The sequence below is a fragment of the Thalassophryne amazonica genome, chromosome 14 (genome assembly GCF_902500255.1).
Source record: "Thalassophryne amazonica chromosome 14, fThaAma1.1, whole genome shotgun sequence".
Classification (NCBI taxonomy): Eukaryota; Metazoa; Chordata; class Actinopteri; order Batrachoidiformes; family Batrachoididae; genus Thalassophryne; species Thalassophryne amazonica.
In genome coordinates, this window is record NC_047116.1 from 23,938,473 (window position 1) to 23,960,782 (window position 22,310).

Here is a 22,310-nt window from a genome sequence, read left to right on the forward strand (position 1 = left end):
TTAGGAGGAAAGTGGGTAAAAATCCTCAACACTTTAAGGTTTGCTGCAAGACAAACAAAACTGTCATTTCACAACACAGAAAAATCGTGAATCCCGGATAGTAAATGACACCACAAATGACCAGCAGCAAACATCACGTGTGAAAATGAAAATTCAGCTGTATCAGTGTGCCTGAACACCCTGACTGCCACCTTGACTAAAATATATGTTTTGTCATTATGGCATGTTAACTTATATTAAGTTTGAGCCGTGGAAGGCTGCAGGGTTTCTGCTTCTCGCTGAACTCGCCTCACAGAGGAATAAAAGCACGGTCGATGAAGGATGTTACCGTCATTTGTTGCAGTATGAAACACCCCAGACATGGAGAAAGCAAATTATACACTCTATCATCCAAACCTCAGAGACCCAGAGGCAAACAACGCCTGTGTATTCATTAACGCTTTGAGAAATTTATTTTGAATAACTTAGTCTTCCATACATTTTCTGACTATATTCATTAATCACAGTTTGTAGTTAGATGTTGATTTAAATCTGTACTGATTTTCTTTCTGCTTCACTATAGTACTATTATTTGTTTAGAATATTTCAGACTTGAGTCAATTTTGTGACTATTAATGAGATATTTTGGCATTATTTTCTCCAGCCAAGGTTGCGTTTTCATTATTTGTTGAATTAGGAAAAGATTACAGAGACAATTTTTATGGAGCTTTGAGAATAATTTATATAGTTATTTATTTTCACTTTACAAGACTTCTTTTTCCACATTCTAAAATAGTGCTTTTACTTGTGTTTAGTTAGTTATTACATTTTTATCAGTATCTTCAAAAAATATTACAAAATATTTACAGAAAACAGCATATTTATCGTATATGTTAATAAATATAGTTTCAAACTAGTCGTAGAAGTGGACCATTAACCTAGGCACCCATCTACACTCTGAGTGCCCAGTAATGCATTTTTTTAAAGCAACTGAGCTGATTTTCTTTCTGGTTATTTTTTTAAGAAGTGCACTTATTAGAATGCATATACCTCTACCAAGAACCAAAACACCCAAACTAATTTCACATCACATGGCATTATTTTCAAAAATTAAAGTTTCTTGCAGTTTACTATTTATATGAAGCTGGATTGAAAAGTATTCAAAGGTAGACACAAACCTTTCAGCAACTTCATGAAAACTGGTTAATTAGTACACCAAGTTTTGACTAACTGCTTTGAATAATTCTACTAAGTGGCCAAACAACTTTGTAAAATTATACACACTGTGGTCGTTGTATCATTCCACTACTGTGGAGCAGGTAACTCAGCGGGAAAAGGAGTTGGGCTACCAATATGTAGACCTGGCTTTGGTTTTCAGGCACCCTACCTGTCTGTGTCCTTGGAGAAGACACTTCGATATTGTCCAAGCCCATCCCGTTTTAAATGGGTACTGGCCTTTGCTTGGGAAGCGGCATACGTCGGATCAATACCTGTCCAGACTCCAATGCTGCAGAATCCAGGGATAAGCGATGGCATTAGGACATACATTACTTACTGTTTTTCATGGTGAACATCAAAACAAGAAATTATTAATAACTTGCCTTATTTTGTTATAGTGTATTGCAGGACTGTAATCATGCTGCAGCAGGTTTCAGTTCACGTTGTAGTGTTTGGTGGTCGATGCGTCCTCGGATGGGTTAGTCCTTTGGTAATAAATTTGTTGGAGAGATGTGTACTGATGAATGATGCTGCTGAGCCATACTGGTATTGACTGGGAAGGACGAGCAATGGTTTGGTCTTTCATTCCACTTGACAGTTATCGATCGGGGTCACAGGGCTTCTGTAGTCTTGATTCTGGATCTCAGCAGCTCAACCTAGCAAGCTGGGATTTATGATATGTAGGCTACAGGTCTGTTATAGTGAAGGTAAGATGGCGTGAAGCCCATCTAAAGACTGTTCACAGAGCTCTCTGCGTGAAATTCCTCATTAGATAATGGCCTTTAAATATAATTTTTTCAGATCACTTTGGTTGGGAAGTGAAGCCTTCTCAAATAATTTGTGCAGTTGTATTCAGGAGACATGAACATGAAGCTTGCCAGCCTTTTTTGCACATTTGTTGCCATCAAATAACACAGAGCCATGTTAAATGTTCTGTAAATAACAAAAGCCAGCCCCACCCCCATGGCAGAGTCAACCGAGAATGTCACACACTCTGTGAATGTAAAACCTTCAGAGAATGAGCTCACGTCTGGCAGACCTTCCCCAGATTAGAAAGCTAGTGGCTGACCGAGACGCCCTTTACATATCAGGATATGCAAACAGAAAGTAAAAATTGCCCTTTATATTAGTAATTTGTCCTTTTGCTTTTGGTGCGCTGAAGACTGAGGACAACATGGTTGAAATTATAGCAGGTAGGGGGGATGACCCCTCTAAAACATAGACAATCCCCCTCCAAAAAAGGGGGGTTAGGTTTAGAATATTTATATATCCTTAGCTGTAATTATAAATATTAGGAAACAAGCAAGAAAAGCGGCAGTTTTTCTGAGTATGTATTTATCGCTACTTTCTTTGTGCTTTCTGAATACACTGCGGGTTAGTTGGAGCCGGAAGTACGTTTGTAGGCCAACCTGGAAAAGGTTCAGGCAAAAAACAGTGTGCCCCGCAACTGAACAAAAATATAAACACAACACTTTTGTTTTTGCTCCCATTTTTCATGAGCTAAACTCAAAGATCTAAAACATTTTCTAAATACACAAACGACAGTGAGCCGAACACAAAAATGTGTTAGTGAGCCGAGATAATGTGACATATCAAGATGCTGATTAGACGGCATAATTATTGCACAGGTGTGCCTTAGGCTGGCCACAATAAAAGGCCTTTCTGAAATGTGCAGTTTTATCACACAGCACAGTGCCACAGATGTCGCAGGTTTTGAGGGAGCGTGCAATTGTCATGCTGACAGCAGGAATGTCAACCAGAACTGTTGCCCATGAATTAAATCTTCATGTCTCTACCATAAGCCGTCTCCAAAAGTGTTTCAGAGAATTTGGCAGTACATCTTACCAGCCTCACAACCGCAGACCACGTGTAACCACACCAACCATCAGTTTGCAGAACCACAGAATTTCTGGACAAACTGTCAGAAACTGTCTCAGGGAAGCTCACCTGCATGCTCATCGTCCTCATCGGGGTCTCGATGTGACTGCAGTTTTTCCATCATACCCAACTTGAGTGGGCAAATGCTCACGTTCGATGGCGACTGGCTGTGGATCATCTCTATGCGAAGGAGATGTGTTGCACTGTGTGAGGCAAATGTTGGTCACACCAGATACTGATGGGCTTTCTGACAACCCCCTCCCCCCAATAAAGCAAGACTGCACATTTCAGAGTGTCCTTTTATTGTGGCCAGCCTAAGGCACACCTGTGCAATAATCATGCTGTCTAATCAGCATCTTGATATGCCACACCTGTGAGGTGGGGTGGATTATCTCGGCAAAAGAGAAGTGCTCACTAACATAGATTTAGACAGATTTGTGAAAAATATTTGAGAGAAATAGGTCTTTTATGCATATAGAAAATGTTTTAGATCTTTCGGTTCGGCTCATGAAAAATGTGAACAAAAACAAGTGTTGCACTTATATTTTTGTTCAGTGTGGCATATGTTTTTGCTTCATATGTAGCAAAAACAACCAAAACTTCATCAATGTCTGAGTATTTATTGACGTAAATGTAGACTGTTAAAGGCAGATCATGTCTTGGTGAAGCACTTAACAAATGATGGGTAGAACTGTTTTAAAATGTCTGAAACGTAAGTCGTGACTGCTGCTTTTTGAAATCTGAGTCATTTTACATTTGCTGCTGAGCTAAATGTGCAACACTCTTACGAACAACCATTTCCACAAACACTTGATTTTCATTGATTATAGGTAAGTTCACTGTCATCCGTAAGGCGGGACTGGAGATCGATATTTGCAATTGACACACGACTGCACGCCAGCTTTGAAATAGCTGCTTGACGCTGAGTATTATTTCATCACTTTGGTGTTTAAAAGCAGAATCTGTAAAACGATAAATGCAAAATAGAATTCACATTGAGGATTATGCATTTTCCCCTCACTGCATTATGCAGCGCTTTCATAAGGTCGATGGATAATCATGGCGATAAACTGTAGATAAGCAGAATTGCTCCTCGTTATCACCTCAGTAGCGTTTTATTGTCTTTTAAATTTGATGCCATATCTGTGTTTAGGCCTGAAATATTCCTTCTTGAGAAATCACGTCCAGGTTTGCTTAACTCGCCTAATTTCCTCACACACTGGCCTTCGCTATCACTGCACAGTTGCTATGGCAACCATCCATTCCTGGCTCTCGGTCCTCACAAAGCTGCTTCCTAAACCTTAATGAATGACAGAAAGTTATTTCATCTTTAAGCACTCTAATTACATTTGAGCGTGTGAAGGCAGCCGCATTAGTGCAGATTCAAAGACGAAGGATGATGGACCACAATGTGAAGCTGTGTAAATGAAATGCACACCATTTCCAAGTGGGGATTATTTGTATTGATTAATTTATAATCCATGTGTGCATCATCTTCACTAAACTGACCATATGTGTCTGTAAAATTAATATGAGTGTTGTCGGGTGCGATAAATAGCACAGCTAGAAGAATGAAGTGATTGCAGGAAAATAATGGATAAACAGAGCTGTGATTGCTTTCACTCAGCCGGCTTGCATTTGGTCCAAACAAGTGGTATTTTGAGAAGTAGCCTCTTTAGCTTGCGTAATGGTTGTATGTGCAGTTTCTGGACAAATTTTTAAAACCAGTGAAAGCCAACACCACAGTATGAGCTCCGTGATGTTTCATTAGGATCTTCTGTCTGATGGTGTCCACCATCTGAGAGAACCTCGTGATCCTTGATGTGTACTTGCTTTAGGTCTTCATGAGATAAATGCTGATTTTGTTCTGCAACCAGGCACAGAAGGTGGTGTGTGTTATTTGCAACAATGGAATCATTCAGAATGCACAAATAATACTGAATTCTCCCTTCTGCTAAGGATTGTTGTAACAGCATTTTGCATTTTTCTTTAAACATTTATTGCTGTTTGGAAAATTGGTGAAATTGTTATCTGTAGCAAAAGGAAGAAGTGATATTTTTGTTATTGTTGTTGATTGGATTTTCTCCCAACAAGAGTTGGTGGTTGGATTGGCGTTCCACTCACTATAAAATTTACTTTATTTGTATGGCGCAACATCATAACATGTTACCGCAAGGTGTCATACATGATCAGCGTTTCTCAAACCTTAAAAAAAGAGAACCAACTTGGTTCAAAGTTGTTTCAATTGGTAACATCTAAATGAATGAAGTTGTTTGAACTTAAGTTAGTAAGTTAGAGTTGATCTAACTTACTAACTTAAGTTCAGGCAACTTCATTTAGAGGTTTCCAATTGAAACAATTCATTTAAGTAGGTTCAACTATTCTCTTTTTTCAGTGCAGGCCAAGCACCACTTACCCAATTAAAATAATAATAATAATCTTGCAGACCTCCTGAATCCCCAAATATCCTAAACCAATAGGTCTACTTACTATTCCAACAGTATGAGTAATTTTTAAACCATCTGAGAAACATTTTCAAATATGATATGAATTTAAAATGTGATATTTTATCAGTGTACTCTTGGATCACCAGGGGTTGCTCATTGACCACCAGTGGTCCACGGACCACTGTTTGAGAAAGGATGCTCTTGACCTTATCGACTCCAAGGATCAATTTAGGGGAAAAAACCTCCCTCAGCATTATCTTTTTTATTATTATTATTACAGGAAGAAACCTCAAGCAGACCAAACTAAGTGGGGGGGACAATCTGCTTTGGCCATTCAAACAAGACAGAACAGAAAGCACAGCACAAGATAGACAGAGCATGCAATGTGTGAAATGTTGCAGCTAAATAAACATGTATTACCCAGAGTTCACGATGACGGGAAGTAGAAAAGACAACCACAAGGTGAAGATTAGTGTCCTACAGAAACAGACTGTATGTCAGTGCAGGGATGGAGATTTCTCACAGTTCTCCCCAACCCAGTTGTACCTCAAACATCTTCCCGAGGTGCCCCTATTATCCCAAGTTCAAAATTTCCACTATTACTAGCACACACATTGACGCAAGTTCATACCCATTCATACATGTAATAACTCATCCACACCTGTTCAAAATCCTAAATTATTTCAATAAATGGCACTCATTAAAGCACCCACATTAGATCTAGAGAGTCTTGTTCAGTCACTCCAGGCATCAATCGATGTAATCCATCCAACAAAGTAATTCCTCAGGTCCAGGAAATTCTCCAAGCTGTTCACGTAGTTTGAAACCACACAAGGAGCTATCGCCCAATCTTTCAATTATTCAATTTCATCTTTTCAACTAAATATTGACTTTTGTTTCCTTTTTCCACACTGAATGGAATAATTGAAAGATTGGACGATAAGATGACTGTGGAGATCAGTACGGCACAAACTTGTCATTTCCCACAGTGATGTAGCGAGTCGCGTTAACTCCGCAGTGTGTTCAGATTGGAATCTCAGTGTGTATTCTGAATTTTTTTTTTTTTTAAGTTTTGTTTTGCTTTTTTACATTTCAATAAACTGGCCTTGCATTTCAGCTGATCTTCACAAAACTGGACCATTCATGTAGAGAAAGGTCAGTATGGAGTAGATTTAGAATTTTTTACACTCTTTAACAAAAAAAAGGTGACCGTGCCTGTTCTGATCAATTGATCAAATCTAATGCACTGTTTGGTTAGTGTCTGCTATGAGGTACATGTGACAGAGAGTTTGCATTTGGATGTGTTACTGAAGTTGCTATGTTGGGATAAAAAACAAAACAGCAATACAAATAAATTAATAAATAAATTATTCCAATGCACATTACTAGCTTGTTTGGCCTTGGTGGCCGTATTGTATTATACTGTGTAAAGGATGTTTTTAAGAAGTAATTAAGAATAGCTATAATATTATGTATATAATATTTCTCTGTATATACAAATATATGGTAAACCGACTGGATTTATATAGCGCTTTTCCATCTATATCAGAAGCTCAACGTGCTTTACAGTGATGACTCACATTCACACACGCACCGACGTCAGGGTGCTGCCATACAAGGTGTTCACTACACACCGGAAGCAACTTGCCCAAGGGCCCTTAGTGATTTTTCAGCCAGACTGGGGTTTGAACCGATGATCCTCAGGTCTCAGGCTCACTGCTTAACCACTAGACCATCACCTCCCCGATATATTGAATTTTTAATATGAAATGTGTAAGTCTATATATTCGTTATTAGGTAACAACATTGAACAATGGACGGTGATATCACTATGAATGAGTCTCTGCTAACCAGACAAACTGAACAAAGGAAATACAGTATTTCAGCCTTGCTAGTTGTAAAACATGACATCAGCAACATTTGCCAAATAAATAATGCAATTATTCACAAAACTTTCTCATTTTAATTTCCTGCACTTTCAATTAAAATCATTATAGAAACTTTGCATAATTTATTACCACCCTTGAAAAATGTCTCAGGTACCTATTTACCTATTTTATAAACATTACCCAATCTAGACCCCGTGGAATTTCACGGGCAACGCGATAGTTAAAGAATTTACTTCTATAATTAAATAGATAAACATCATTTGATTTTTGTGGATATGGAAATGTTTGGACATTTTGATTTTCATGCTGTAGTCATGCCGATTATGTGTGTGGCGGTGGTGGTGGGGGTGTGTTAAAGTCTACATTTCTCTAAAAGTTCTAGGGTGCCCAAAATTTTTGTGCATGTTTTCTGAGTTCTAGTCATCGCTGGATTCTCTCCACAAATGCATTCAACCAATTTGACACAAGAGGTACAAGTAAATACAATTAATTTTATTAATGCACAGCCCAGTAAATCATCTTTGCCAAGAATAGCATTCAAGAAAGTGTTCCCCCCCCACGCGCTACTATTTCAGGAATGTATATAGACCATTCCTTCCTTGAGGAGAGTCCGTCTTCAAACATGCATCACCATCCACTAAGAAAAAAATAATAAGGTCAAATAAAATCTCATCTGAAACAGTCCACAGCAAAAGATAAAACATACAGGAATTTATGTCACCGATATGAGAAAAACAATTTTACTTGTGTAACTGTAGTTTTAGTCTACACCTACAATATATTTTAAAAACCATACCTAAGATATCTGGAGCTTTTACATGGAATATAAGCAAATTCAAAAGGATATAACAACAGATATCACTGCAGTGCATGTTCACAGTTTGTACAGTGGCATAGAAAAGTTGGCTTTTACATAGTTAACAAAAATCGTGACATTAAATAAAAAATTCAGGCCTCTATATTACAGTTTTCTAATATGCCCTTTAAACTCACAATGTAAACAAATCTTCATAACAGAATAAATAAAAAAATGTCAAAGCCAATGCAGTATGTAACTTTGAACAATCTTTGGTTTAATACATGTAAATTATCACTTTTATTTGTGTCACTTTTATTCAGATTGGTCAGGGGATGGATACATGAATGTTTCAAAATCATTGACTATGGCCTGAATTACATTTACATGAATTACTAAAAAATGCAAACCGTATGGTACTATATGTTAAATCGGTCTGGAGTAGGCATCTCTCAGAGACTGTCCAATTACTTATGCATCTCACTCTTCATTTAGATGGACATGTTTATGTATCCATCGCCGACTTGTCTGTTCAATTTATACCATGTAGAGATTTGCTTTCACTTTGAGTTTAAAGTGTCTAATTTTATAAAATTTAACCTGGAGAAGCCTGGATTATTTCATATGTCCTTAAAAAATTTGAAATCTGTAAAGGCCCAAAACTTTCCAGATGTTTTCCCGTCACTGTATATAGTTTTACCAACACATTTGCTATAAATTGGTCATAATCTGGTCTATAACAATGCACTTTATCAGTTCTTTTAAAGTGAAAATTAGCTTTCAAAACCACTGTGTACATTGATTTTAGGAGACCTCTGTGGTCCATAAATATGATTTAAAATACAATTCCCCCAGATATCTGGCCTCCTGTAGAAGTTTAAATTATGTATTTGGCTCTGACAGACCACCAAACAAAAAGAACATTTTCATATCTAAGGCTGTAGCAATTTCTTAAAAATGCAATACTCATTTGCAGATTTATGCTGATATAACTTCTGCCCGGTGTTTTCGGGTTGTCTCTGTTTGCTCGCTGTTCCATATGGTCACAGGTTGCTGATTTAATTTGTGTGTAAACAGTGCAGAATTGACACAATAGTCATACCATATAAAACATCCTCAATATGAAATACCCCGTTTGCAGTAAAGGTCAGACTATAGCATCTAATTACAAATCCTTGGAATGTAACTTTGTTCCTTGGTTGTGCACATGTGAAGGCAGTGATATTTTAAAGAGAATTTGGTCAGTCGTCTCCAGCGTATTTGACCTTGAGTTCTGACTATTTTCCAAGAGCTGTTTGTCAAAACATGATGCTGAACAATTATGTGTTATCCCTGAAAGAACATGGCCATCACCATTGTGTCCCATCTCATCTCATCACAGTCACAATCTCAGTTACTTGCAGTTAGAGTTACTTGCTGTGGATGTCCTCATGCCTGATGATCTTATAGGTAATCCAGTAGAAGATGTTGAAGATGAGGAAGGCCATAGGAAAGGCGGCCCTGGAGATGGTGTCTATCCTCTTGGCTCTGTCCACAAACTTCTTCCTCATGGAGTCCGTGTCCTTTGGGGTGCATGGTGGAGGGTTCTGCACTGGTGTTGCGTTTTTAACAGCCGTGCCGTCCTTTGTGGGCAGACACTGGGTCATACTGTAGCCAGCGAAATTAAAGCGACCCTCACGTATGTCATCATCCTGGAAACCGAGCACATGTGGTTGGCAGAACTCATGATCTGTTTTTATGACTGCAGCTTAAATATTAAGATTTACTTTGTGATATATGCTACATCACAAGTAGGTCACAAAATGTCTTCAATATATTAACATTTGTAGCCCAAAGAGATATGATCTGTTTCTGTGCCTGTCACATTAAATGGAAAGAAGCCATAGTTTGCTACATCTCTACCTTAAAAGGAAACAAAATTTTTCAGCCTATGATCCGTGATGTGATGTGTTGAGATTCATTCTTTAACTTGGGATAAAGACAAGTTTAACTGGTGCAGTACTGATTTAGAACTCAAACACTATTATAAGCTAACCAGCTGTATAACGTAGTGGCACGAGGCAAGCTAAAACCACTGCTTCTAGTCACCACTGAACAGGTGAAAATGGAATTAGAAGTGTCGGGGAGCATGGAAAAGATTAATACAGATGTAAATGTGAATATATTACCTCACTAAATGCAAAATAAAATTTATATACTATGCAGTTAGCCACTTACCTTAGCCTCACCTTCACCTCCACAGGGCTTCTTGCCTTTGAGTCATTACAGTTCATTTGCCAATGTGGGGCTCGGTCTTGTAGATGAAGGCAACTGCATAACAAGTCATCTTAAAAAGTGCATTTACATTTAGTGAGGTGAACATGCACATAGGGACCTTTTCCGTGCTACCAGATGCTTTTATTTACTTTTTTGCCTGTTTAGTGGCGACAAGAACCTGTTAACCGATAATGTTTTTAACTTGCCCAGCTCTTTTTGTTGTGTGGGCTGCCCGAAGAGGAGGTACTGCTGGCCCAACACCAGAGGGCGCCCTGCCTGAAGGCGGGTTTTAGGCACCAGAGGGTGCAGCCACCGCAGAGGAGCCCCAGGAGCCCGGAGCTGACAGCTGTCACCGCTCACCATAAAAGCCTGGAGGAGACCCCACATCTCTGCCGAGAAATCAGCTTACCCGACAGGTAACCCTCTCAGCCGTCTCTGTGCCGTATGCACATAATTGCTTCTGAACTCTTTGCAGTCGTAACCTTCTGAATACTTTCAGCTTGGAGCTGGTTTTGTGGGAATTTGGAGGAGCTGGCGTTTCCACTCCTAAATTTCCTGAGTATTACATTAGGTACTGCACGTATGCAGTTTTCCTGCTACCTGGGAGTGGAGGACTTTTCCCTCAGGAAGGAACTGTGAGTTTGCTGACTGTTTTCTGGGTGTACACACACCCACTTGATCTGTTTGTGCTTCCTGCCAGCAGTACCCAATCCGACAGCTGGAGGCGGTGGCCACCTGGGGACTCAGGACTTGGCGGCTCCGGTGTATTGCAGGTCTCTGCTGGCAGTGGAAACGTGTGGGGCCCGACTCTTCTCTGGACAGGCGTCTCCTATTCTTGAGCCTGCCCACACGTCACTGATTCAATTGACTGTTACCTAAAGTGTTATCTGTATTCCGTTGTGCACATTTTCACAACATTAAATTATCTTTTGGCATTTCTATTGTCCATTCATTTGCGCCCCCTGTTGTGGGTCCGTGTCACTACACTTTCCCAACAGGATTTCTCGGCCAATCGTCATGGATCCCGAGGGGCGTCAGCCATCGGATGAACCACCAATGGAAACGCAAGGTGCACAGGCACCAGTCGGAGGCGTGTTAGGTGAGCTGCAGCAAATCCTACCCGCCTTCACTGCCCGGTTGGACTTGGTAACCAAGCAGAACGTTATACTCAATCGGAGGATGGAGGCTCTCACCACTCAGGTGGAAGCGCACGCGCAGGGCGCTGCTGCAGCACCTCCTCCTGCTGACCGAGTGCCGAATACAGACATTCCAGTGGTCGTTCAACGAACCCCTCCCCTGTCCCCTGAAGCATTCATAAGCCCTCTGGAGCCGTACGGAGGTTGTGTCGAGACGTGCACAGACTTCCTGATGCAGTGTTCGCTCGTCTTTGCACAGCGTCCCGTCATGTATGCGTCAGATGCTAGCCGGGTGGCTTATGTTATAAACCTGCTTTGAGGAGAGGCACGCGCCTGGGCTACGGCGCTCTGGGAGCAGAATTCACGGCTCCTAACAACATATGCTGGGTTTGTGCGGGAGTTCAAGCAAGTGTTTGATCACCCCAATAGAGGCGAGACCGCTTCGAACGTGCTGCTGTCAATGAGACAGGGACGTCGGAGTGCAGCCGAGTATGCAGTCGACTTCCGCATCGTGGCAGCGAGGTCCGGCTTGAATACTGTTGCACGCCGAGCCGCCTTCGTAAACAGACTGTCTCCGGTCCTGAAGGAGCATCTGCTGGCTAAGGACAAACCGCGGGATTTTGACGGGCTTATCGACCGGGTTATACGATTAGATAACCTATTAGAAGAACATCATCGGGAGCGGGGCGAAGGGCGTAGCCGGGCACGAGCCGTCCCTCTTCCTTCCAGGTCCGAAAGGGTGCCACCGTCCCCACGCTCCACAGCCAGAGAGCTCCGTGTGGCAACAGCTCCCCCTGCTGACGAAGCTATGGACATGAGCAGGGCCAAAGTCAAATCAAATAACAGACAACGGAGGCTGGCCCGCGGGGAATGTTTTTCTGTGGCTCGAGTGAGCACATACAGGAGAACCGCCCCAAGCGGTTAAACTACAATGCCTGCCCTTAGAGACTGGGCTAAGGGTGGGCCATAACACTCACGCGGGGAAACCCCGTAAATCCGCACGCATCCCAGTCACGATCCTGAGTGGGGATCTAACCCTTCACGCCCCAGCACTGGTGGACACGGGGTCGGAAGGGAATCTGCTGGATAGCAGATGGGCAAAGGAAGATGGGCTCCCTCTAGTGGCCCTACCTTCACCATTGAAGGTACGGGCCCTAGATGGCACCCTTCTTCCATTAATCACACACCAGACACAGCCCGTGACATTGGTTGTGTCTGGGAATCACAGGGAGGAGATTGTGTTTTATGTAACACCTTCTACCTCCCGAGTGATTTTGGGCTTTCCATGGATGATCAAGCACAACCCCCGGATAGATTGGCTGTCTGGGGTTGTGACGCAGTGGAGCGAAACCTGCCACCGGGGAGTGTTTAGGATCCTTGGTTCCACTCGTTGTGACAGCTAAGGAGGAGGTTCCAGTCCCCCCCAATCTGGTGGCGGTGCCAACCGAGTACCACGACCTTGCTGATGTCTTCAGCAAGGATCTGGCACTCACGCTGCCCCCGTACCGTCCATACTATTGTGCCATTGATTTGATCCTGGGCGTCGAGTACCCGTCCAGCAGGCTGTACAACCTCTCGCATCCGGAGCGTGAATCAATGGAGACCTACATCCGGGACTCTTTAGCTGCCGGGTTGATCCGGAACTCCACCTCCCCGATGGGTGCTGGTTTCTTTTTTGTGGGCAAGAAAGACGGCGGACTCCGTCCATGCATTGATTACAGAGGGCTGAACGAGATCACGGTTCGCAACCGATACCCATTACCTCTGTTAGATTCAGTGTTCACGCCCTTGCATGGAGCCCAAATTTCACGAAACTGGATCTTAGAATGCGTATCACCTGGTTCGGATCCGGAAGGGAGACGAGTGGAAGACGGCATTTAACACCCCGTTAGGTCACTTTGAGTACCTGGTCATGCCGTTCAGCCTCACCAATGCGCCCGCGACGTTCCAAGCTTTGGTTAATGACGTCTTGCGGGACTTCCTGTGTCGGTTCCTCTTCGTATACCTTGACGATATTCTCATCTTCTCCCCGGATCCTGAGACTCATGTGCAGCATGTACGTCAGGTCCTGCAGCGGTTGTTGGAGAACCGGTTGTTTGTGAAGGGCGAGAAGTGCGAGTTCCACCGCACTTCTTTGTCCTTCTTGGGGTTCATAATCTCCTCCAACTCCGTCGCCCCTGATCCGGCCAAGGTTGCGGCGGTGAGAGATTGGCCCCAACCGACAAGCTGTAGGAAACTGCAACAGTTCCTTGGCTTCTCAAATTTCTACCGGAGGTTCATAAAGGGCTACAGTCAGGTAGTTAGCCCCATGATGGCCCTAATCTCCACTAAAGTCCCCTTCACCTGGTCGGATCAGTGCAAAGCCGCGTTTAGGGAGTTGAAACGCCGGTTCTTGACTGCACCAGTTCTGGTGCAGCCCGATTCCAACCGCCAGTTTATAGTTGAAGTGGATGCTTCTGACTCAGGGATAGGAGCCGTGCTATCCCAGAGTGGGGAGTCCGCCAAGGTTCTCCATCCTTGTGCCTATTTTTTTGACCCTGGCTGAAAGGAACTATGACGTCGGCAATCGGGAACTTCTGGCGGTGAAAGAGGCCCTTGAGGAGTGGAGACACCTGTTGGAGGGAGCTGCGGTGCCTTTCATGGTTTTCACGGACCATTGGAACCTGGAGTACATCCGGACCGCTAACCGTCTGAACCCCAGGCAAGCCCGTTGGTCACTGTTCTTCAGTCGGTTTGACTTCCAAATTACGTATCGCCCCGGGACCAAGAACCAACAGTCCGATGCACTGTCCCGGGTGCATGAAGAGGAGGTCAAGCCAGAGCTGTCGGATCCACCGGACACCATCATCCCCGAGTCCACTGTCGTTGCAACCTTCACCTGGGATGTGGAGAAGACCGTCCGGGAGGCCCTGACACGACACCTGGACCCCAGCGATGGACCAAAAAACAGACTGTACATCCCACCAGAGGCCAGAGCTGCAGTCTTGGACTTCTGTCATGGTTCCAAGCTCTCCTGTCACCCAGGGGTGCGAAGAACTGTGGCAGTCGTCCGGCAGCGCTTCTGGTGGGAGTCGATGGAAGCCGACGTCCGGGAGTACGTCCAGGCCTGCACCACCTGTGCCAGGGGCAAGGCAGATCATAAGAAGGAACAGGGACTCCTCCAGCCGCTGCCCGTGCCACGTCGCCCCTGGTCCCACATAGGCCTGGACTTTGTCACTGGTCTCCCTGCGTCCCAGGGTATGACCGTCATCCTGACGATAGTGGACCGGTTCTCCAAGGCGGCCCACTTTGTAGCTCTCCCGAAGCTCCCAACTGCCCAGGAGACTGCAGACCTCCTGGTCCACCACGTCGTGCGTCTGCATGGTATCCCCACGAACATTGTCTCAGATCGTGGTCCCCAGTTCTCCTCGCAAGTCTGGAGGAGTTTCTGTAGGGAACTGGGGGCCACCGTGAGTCTCTTATCCGGGTACCACCCCCAGACAAATGGACAGGCAGAGCAGGTGAATCAGGATCTGGAGCAGGCCCTGCGGTGTGTGACCTCCTCGCACCCAATGACCTGGAGTCAACATCTGGCCTGGATCGAGTACGTCCATAACAGCCAAATCTCCTCGGCGACCGGCCTCTCCCCCATTGTTCCCAGCCATAGAGGGAGTGGTCGAGGTCCCCTCGGTCCAGGCCCACCTCAGAAGGTGCCGTCGGGTGTGGTGCACAGTCCGCTCTGCCCTTCTGAAAGCCCGGACGAGGGCTAAGGACCATGCAGACCGCCGGCGTACCCCGGCTCCTGCATACCAGCCCGGGCAGGAGGTATGGCTTTCTACCAAGGACATTCCTCTGCACACTGAATCCCAGAAATTGAAGGACAAATTCATCGGACCATTTCCCATCATCAAAGTCCTCAGCTGAGGCTACCAGCTTCACTGCGGATACATCCAGTTTTTCATGTTTCCAGGATCAAGCTGTGTCACACCTCAAACCTCTGCACCCCCGGACCAGCGCCGCCTCCTGCACCGCATCATTGACGGTGAGCCTGCATGGACCATTCGCAGGCTCCTGGATGTTCGTCGGAGGGGCCAGGGATTCCAATATCTGGTGGACTGGAAGGGTTACGGACCTGAAGAACGCTCCTGGGTGAAGAGGAGCTTCATTCTGGACCCGGCCCTCCTGGCCGACTTCTACCAGCGGCATCCCGACAAGCCTGGTGGCGCCCGTTGAGGGGGGGGGTGTCCTGTTGTGTGGGCCGCCCGAAGAGGAGGTACTGCTGGCCCAACACCAGAGGGCGCCCTGCCTAAAGATGGGCTTCAGGCACCAGAGGGCGCAGCCACCGCAGAGGAGCCCCAGAAGCCCGGAGCTGACAGCTGTCACCACTCGCCATAATCAGCATCACCATAAAAGCCTGGAGGAGACACCACATCTCTGCCGAGAAATCAGCTTACCTGACAGGTAAACCTCTCAGTCGTCTCTGTGCCGTATGCACATAATTGCTTCTGAACTCTTTGCAGTTGTAACCTTCTGAATACTTTCAGCTTGGAGCTGGATTTGTGGGAATTTGGAGGAGCTGGCGTTTCCACTCCTACATTTCCTGAGTATTACATTAGGTACTGCACGTATTCAGTTTTCTTGCTACCTGGGAGTGGAGGACTTTTCCCTCAGGAAGGAACTGTAAGTTTGCTGACTGTTTGCTGGGTGTACACACACCCACTTGATCTGTTTGTGCTTCCTGCCAGCAGTACCCGATCCGACAGCTGGAGGCGGTGGCCACCTGGGGACTCAGGACTTGGTGGCTCCGGTGTAGTGCAGGTCTCCGCTGGCAGTGGAAATGTGTGGGGCCCGACTCTTCTCTGGACAGGCGTCTCCTATCCTCGAGCCTGCCCACACATCACTGATTCAATTGACTGTTACCTAAAGTGTTATCTGTATTCCGTTGTGCACATTTCACAACATTAAATTGTTATCTTTGGCATTTCTATTGTCCGTTCATTTGCGCCCCCTGTTGTAGGTCCGTGGCACTACACTTTCCCACACTTTTGTAGTATGGCACCAGTATAATGACTTTTTGTCCCAAGTGAAAACATCCAAAAATAGAAACCTAGGCTGAAAAAATGTCAAATGTCCCCTTTAGGAGACATTTGACAGATGTTAAAATGTAGATAACATCCTAATTTGGTCAAACATGATGCCTTTAAATAATAGTAATAAACCCCACTTTGACTGGAAACAGGCCTCAGTCCTTTATCTCTGTCAAACTTTGATGGATGACTTTAGGGGGTGTATTCGACACTAAACTTGCCAAGAATGCAAAGGCCCACCTTATGATTCCTTCTTTGGCCGTCGCCTCAAACGAAGGACTCTTTCTGTTGCCTGGAGACAAAATTAACTCCAGCATATTCTAGCAGTGCAGCAAATACAAACAGCAAACAAACAGCCATCCAGATATCAATGGCTTTCACGTATGAGACCTAAGAGCAAGAAAAAACAGATTTCTACAGTTAGATCACCCAAAGTGGCATCACTCAACACGTCATATGCATTATAGGCTTTATAATTTCATCTGACTATATCATTTTTGCTCGAGGCCATCAAATATGGCCATCAGGCATTGCGAAGACTTTGCGTCCTTCCATCCGTAAAAGAATATCAAATCAAATCAATTTTATTTATATAGCGCCAAATCACAACAAACAGTTGCCCCAAGGCGCTTTATATTGTAAGGCAAAGCAATACAATAATTACGGAAAAACCCCAACGGTCAAAACGACCCCCTGTGAGCAAGCACTTGGCGACAGTGGGAAGGAAAAACTCCCTTTTAACAGGAAGAAACCTCCAGCAGAATCAGGCTCAGGGAGGGGCAGTCTTCTGCTGGGACTGGTTGGAGCTGAGGGAGAGAACCAGGAAAAAGACATGCTGTGGAGGGGAGCAGAGATCAATCACTAATGATTAAATGCAGAGTAGTGCATACAGAGCAAAAAGAGAAAGAAACACTCAGTGCATCATGGGAACCCCCCAGCAGTCTACGTCTATAGCAGCATAACTAAGGGATGGTTCAGGGTCACCTGATCCAGCCCTAACTATAAGCTTTAGCAAAAGGAAAGTTTTAAACCTAATCTTAAAAAGTAGAGAGGGTGTCTGTCTCCCTGATCTGAATTGGGAGCTGGTTCCAGAGGAGAGGAGCCTGAAAGCTGAAGGCTCTGCCTCCCATTCTACTTTTAAAAACCCTAGGAACTACAAGTAAGCCTGCAGTCTGAGAGTGAAGCGCTCTATTGGGGTGATATGGTACTATGAGGTCCCTAAGATAAGATGGGACCTGATTATTCAAAACCTTATAAGTAAGAAGAAGAATTTTAAAATCTATTCTAGAATTAACAGGAAGCCAATGAAGAGAGGCCAATATGGGTGAAATATGCTCTGTCCTTCTAGTCCCCGTCAGTACTCTAGCTGCAGCATTTTGAATTAACTGAAGGCTTTTCAGGGAACTGTTAGGACAACCTGATAATAATGAATTACAATAGTCCAGCCTAGAGGAAATAAATGCATGAATTAGTTTTTCAGCATCACTCTGAGACAAGACCTTTCTAATTTTAGAGATATTGCGCAAATGCAAAAAAGCAGTCCTACATATTTGTTTAATATGCACATTGAATGACATATCCTGATAAAAAATGACTCCAAGATTTCTCACAGTATTACTAGGGGTCAGGGTAATGTCATCCAGAGTAAGGATCTGGTTAGACACCGTGTTTCTAAGATTTGTGGGGCCAAGTACAATAACTTCAGCTTTATCTGAGTTTAAAAGCAGGAAATTAGATGTCATCCATGTCTTTATGTCTGTAAGACAATCCTGCAGTTTAGATAATTGGTGTGTGTCCTCTGGCTTCATGGATAGATAAAGCTGGGTATCATCTGCGTAACAATGAAAATTTAAGCAATGCTTTCTGATAATACTGCCTAAGGGAAGCATGTATAAAGTGAATAAAATTGGTCCTAGCACAGAACATTGTGGAACTCCATAATTAACCTTAGTCTGTGAAGAAGATTCCCCATTTACATGAACAAATTGTAATCTATTAGATAAATATGATTCAAACCACCGCAGCGCAGTGCCTTTAATACCTATGGCATGCTCTAATCTCTGTAATAAAATTTTATGGTCAACAGTATCAAAAGCAGCACTGAGGTCTAAGAACAAGCACAGAGATGAGTTCACTGTCTGAGGCCATAAGAAGATCATTTGTAACCTTCACTAATGCTGTTTCTGTACTATGATGAATTCAAAAACCTGACTGAAACTTAAAATAGACCATTCCTCTGCAGATGATCAGTTAGCTGTTTTACAACTACCCTTTCAATAATTTTTGAGAGAAAAGGAAGGTTGGAGATTGGCCTATAATTAGCTAAGATAGCTGGGTCAAGTGATGCTTTTAAGTAATGGTTTAAATTACTGCCACCTTAAAAGCCTGTGGTACATAGCCAACTAACAAAGATAGATTGATCATATTTAAGATCGAAGCATTAAATAATGGTAGGGCTTCCTTGAGCAGCCTGGTAGGAATGGGGTCTAATAAACATGTTGATGGTTTGGATGAAGTAACTAATGAAAATAACTCAGAACAATCGGAGAGAAAGAGTCTAACCAAATACCGGCATCACTGAAAGTGTTATATGGCTGGGGGGGGCCTGGCTGCCGGTTTGTTTCTGTTTTTTGGTTTTCCTCCCAGGTGGCGTGCATTTGGGACTGAGTGGCTGTGTTGCTGAGGCTGTCAGTACCTCAACCCTGATCACCTGCGCTCGTCAGACTCACAGCTGTGGTGCATCTGGATGGAGTGAACATGTTGGCATTTAAAGACTGGAGTGCACAGTGTGTATTGCCAGAGACTCGACCTTGTGACCAGACGGTGAGATCGTCGTCTCGGGAGCCATCTCATCAGCAGCGGATGCTGAGAACGTCCAGGTTTGATGCACAGTCTGTGAAAGAGGAGGGGGTGAGGTCTCACGCTCGTCATCACACTTCCTGAGGTACGTTAGATTTTGTGACTAACAGTTATACAGTCAGTAAATGTGGTGTCCCTCACACCTTATTGTATTGAGCTGTTTGTTAGTCATGTATCAGCTTCCACTGCGGTGGAGTTTTGTGAACTGGATGTTCCATGCCTGCCGGTTTGGAAGCTGATCAGTAATCAAGCCAGGAAGTGTTTGCTGTTGTACACCTTTAAGTGTTCTGTGTGTAGAGTGGTGGACTCGCATAATGGTTCCTTCTTTCACAGACTCGTTGTTGCGGTCACCTGGGGGGTGTCGGCGGGGTCCTTGGGTCCGAAACAGCTTCTGGCTCCGGACCGTTAGCGCTGCTGGAGCGCACCACGCCAGGCCGCACCTTTTTGTTATTATATTTCACACTGTTATGTATTAAATTCAGTTAGCCTTTATACGTGCTCTGCTTATTTCATACTGGGTCCTTCAAACGCTGGTCGGTTCTCCGAGCTGCGTCCGACACATAACAGTAGTCTCTGGCCAAACATCACGGACCAGCGGTAGCAGAGACGGTAACGCGCCGGGAAGGCGGCAGCAGACGTTCAGTGGTTATCCGGATCAGTTGCGGGCTTTCCTCCCGGAAGGTGCGTGTTTGAGACCCATTACTGGATACTGATTTGTGCTCTCTTGCAGCCGTGTTCCTGTTGTTGTGCCTTATCCGTGGGTCGTGGTGGAGTGTGACTGGCGACGGCTTCCGCGTCACACTCCGACCGGATAAGAGGTGTAAACGGGAGCTGCAAGAGTGCGTTTGTAATGGGTTCACGCGCACGGCGGAGCTCTGTTAGCACGGGTCGCTGGGCTTCCTGTGTTACAGTCGTAGCCCCGTTTCCCCGGACAAAGGTAACTACTGCGTCTGTTGTATCAGCTCCGGCGTTATTTAGTTGAGCACATTTTGGTTGTGTGTTGCACTCAGCTGCGCACATAAAAGCAGCTCGTTTGTTTTTTCTGTCGCCAAAGGGATTTTTTCATTTTTTGCACTCTGGCTCCCCCTTGTGGTGACTGAATCACGTTACCGTCAAGCTCTTGAGTAGGAACAGGTGTGTTCCATTTGGTTGAGCTTGACGGTATAACTCACTGATTTGTTTTGTGTTAGTTCATTTTGGGTGGGTGTTTTTTGAGTTGGTTTTTGTGTGGGATTTTATTTTTTTGTTGTCCACTATTTGTCTGGGGTTGTGACCCTGCAGCCTGTCTGACAAAGAACAAAAAAAAGAAAAAAAAAAAAAAAAGGACCCAACGACTGTGTGTTGGGTCTGTTTTGTTTTTCTTTTATTTCTTTTTGTTTCACATCCCAGGGTTAGATGGACGGTCCCCTGGGGGGTGATGGGGTGGTACTTTGGGTTGGTTTTTTCTCTTTGTTTTTGTTATGCCCCTCTTCTCCTCTGACTCCAGCCGGGTGTGCCGTAGTGTCGGCATTGCTGGAGGGGTGCAGTTAGGTTGTGCTGGGCGTTTCCCAGGTAGCCTCTGCACCCGGGAGGGGAGGGGGGGGTTTGGGGTGTCTTTTTGTTTTCCCCCCCAGTTTCCGCCCTCAGGGTTTGACTGTGGTGTCCTCTGGGGGGGAAAGGGCGTTGGGTCCATCTAGCCGTGGACGGCCGAGGCTGGGTCCATTGGTCATGATGGGGAGCGTCTCCTGGGGTTGACGAGTGGTCCTCTGGGAGGCGCTGGTAGTCCCCGTGGGTGACGTTGGATCCCAGAGGGACCTCGGCCGTGGTTATTACTCCTGGAGCTGGCGGGTGGCCCTCTGGGGGGTGTTGGTCCCTACGTGTCGTTTGGGGGGAGGAGGGGGGGTATTTTGGCATTTTTGTTTGTGAGCTCGAGTTTGGGTTTTTCTTTTCTCCCCTTCCCTGGGGTTTGATGGAACGGTCCTCTGGGGGGGGGGGGGGGGGTATTTTGGCATTTGTGTTTGTGAGCTCAAGTTTGGGTTTTTCTTTTCTCCCCTTCCCTAGGGTTTGATGGAACGGTCCTCTGGGGGGGGGGGGGGGGGTGTTTTGGTTGTTTTGTTTTATGACTAATCACACATGTTTGGATAAAGGCTGACCGCACAGGTGTAAGAACTCCTGGCCACACCTGTGCTAAGAGACTGTCGGAGACAGGGGCAAAGATGCAGCCAGTTCAACCAGTCTGTTGGAGGATGAACGCAGACGCGGTTTCCAGCCATGGTCCCTGGAGGGGGGTGTTTCTCCTGGGCCAGGTGTGTGTGGTCGCCGGGAGGCTTCCCGTGAGGGTGGGTACTGTTATATGGCTGGGGGGGGCCTGGCTGCCGGTTTGTTTCTGTTTTTTGGTTTTCCTCCCAGGTGGCGTGCATTTGGGACTGAGTGGCTGTGTTGCTGAGGCTGTCAGGACCTCACCCTGATCACCTGTGACTCGTCAGGACTCACAGCTGTGGTGCATCTGGATGGAGTGGAACATGTTGGCATTTAAGACTGGAGTGCACAGTGTGTATTTGCCAGAGACTCGACCTTGTGACCAGACGGGTGAGATCGTCGTCTCGGGAGCCATCTCATCAGCAGCGGATGCTGAGAACGTCCAGGTTTGATGCACAGTCTGTGAAAGAGGAGGGGGTGAGGTCTCACGCTCGTCAGCACACTTCCTGAGGTACGTTAGATTTTGTGACTAACAGTTATACAGTCAGTAAATGTGGTGTCCCTCACACCTTATTGTATTGAGCTGTTGTTAGTCATGTATCAGCTTC

At 45.0% G+C, this 22,310-nt stretch overlaps 2 protein-coding genes across 2 annotated transcripts in view; one reads left to right on the forward strand and one right to left on the reverse strand.

The window, feature by feature from the left end:
- The window catches only part of fancb (FA complementation group B), a 102,079-nt gene that overhangs the window by 33,002 nt on the left and 46,767 nt on the right, over window positions 1–22,310 (forward strand). The gene's annotated exons all lie outside the window — the stretch shown is intronic.
- glra2 (glycine receptor, alpha 2) overlaps window positions 8,915–22,310 on the reverse strand; it is a 63,445-nt gene continuing 50,049 nt past the window's right edge. Inside the window, exon 9 of the mRNA XM_034186481.1 lies at window positions 8,915–9,898. Coding sequence (XP_034042372.1) covers window positions 9,617–9,898 — 282 coding nt within the window. The 3' untranslated portion in view covers window positions 8,915–9,616. The remainder of the gene's footprint in view (window positions 9,899–22,310) is intronic.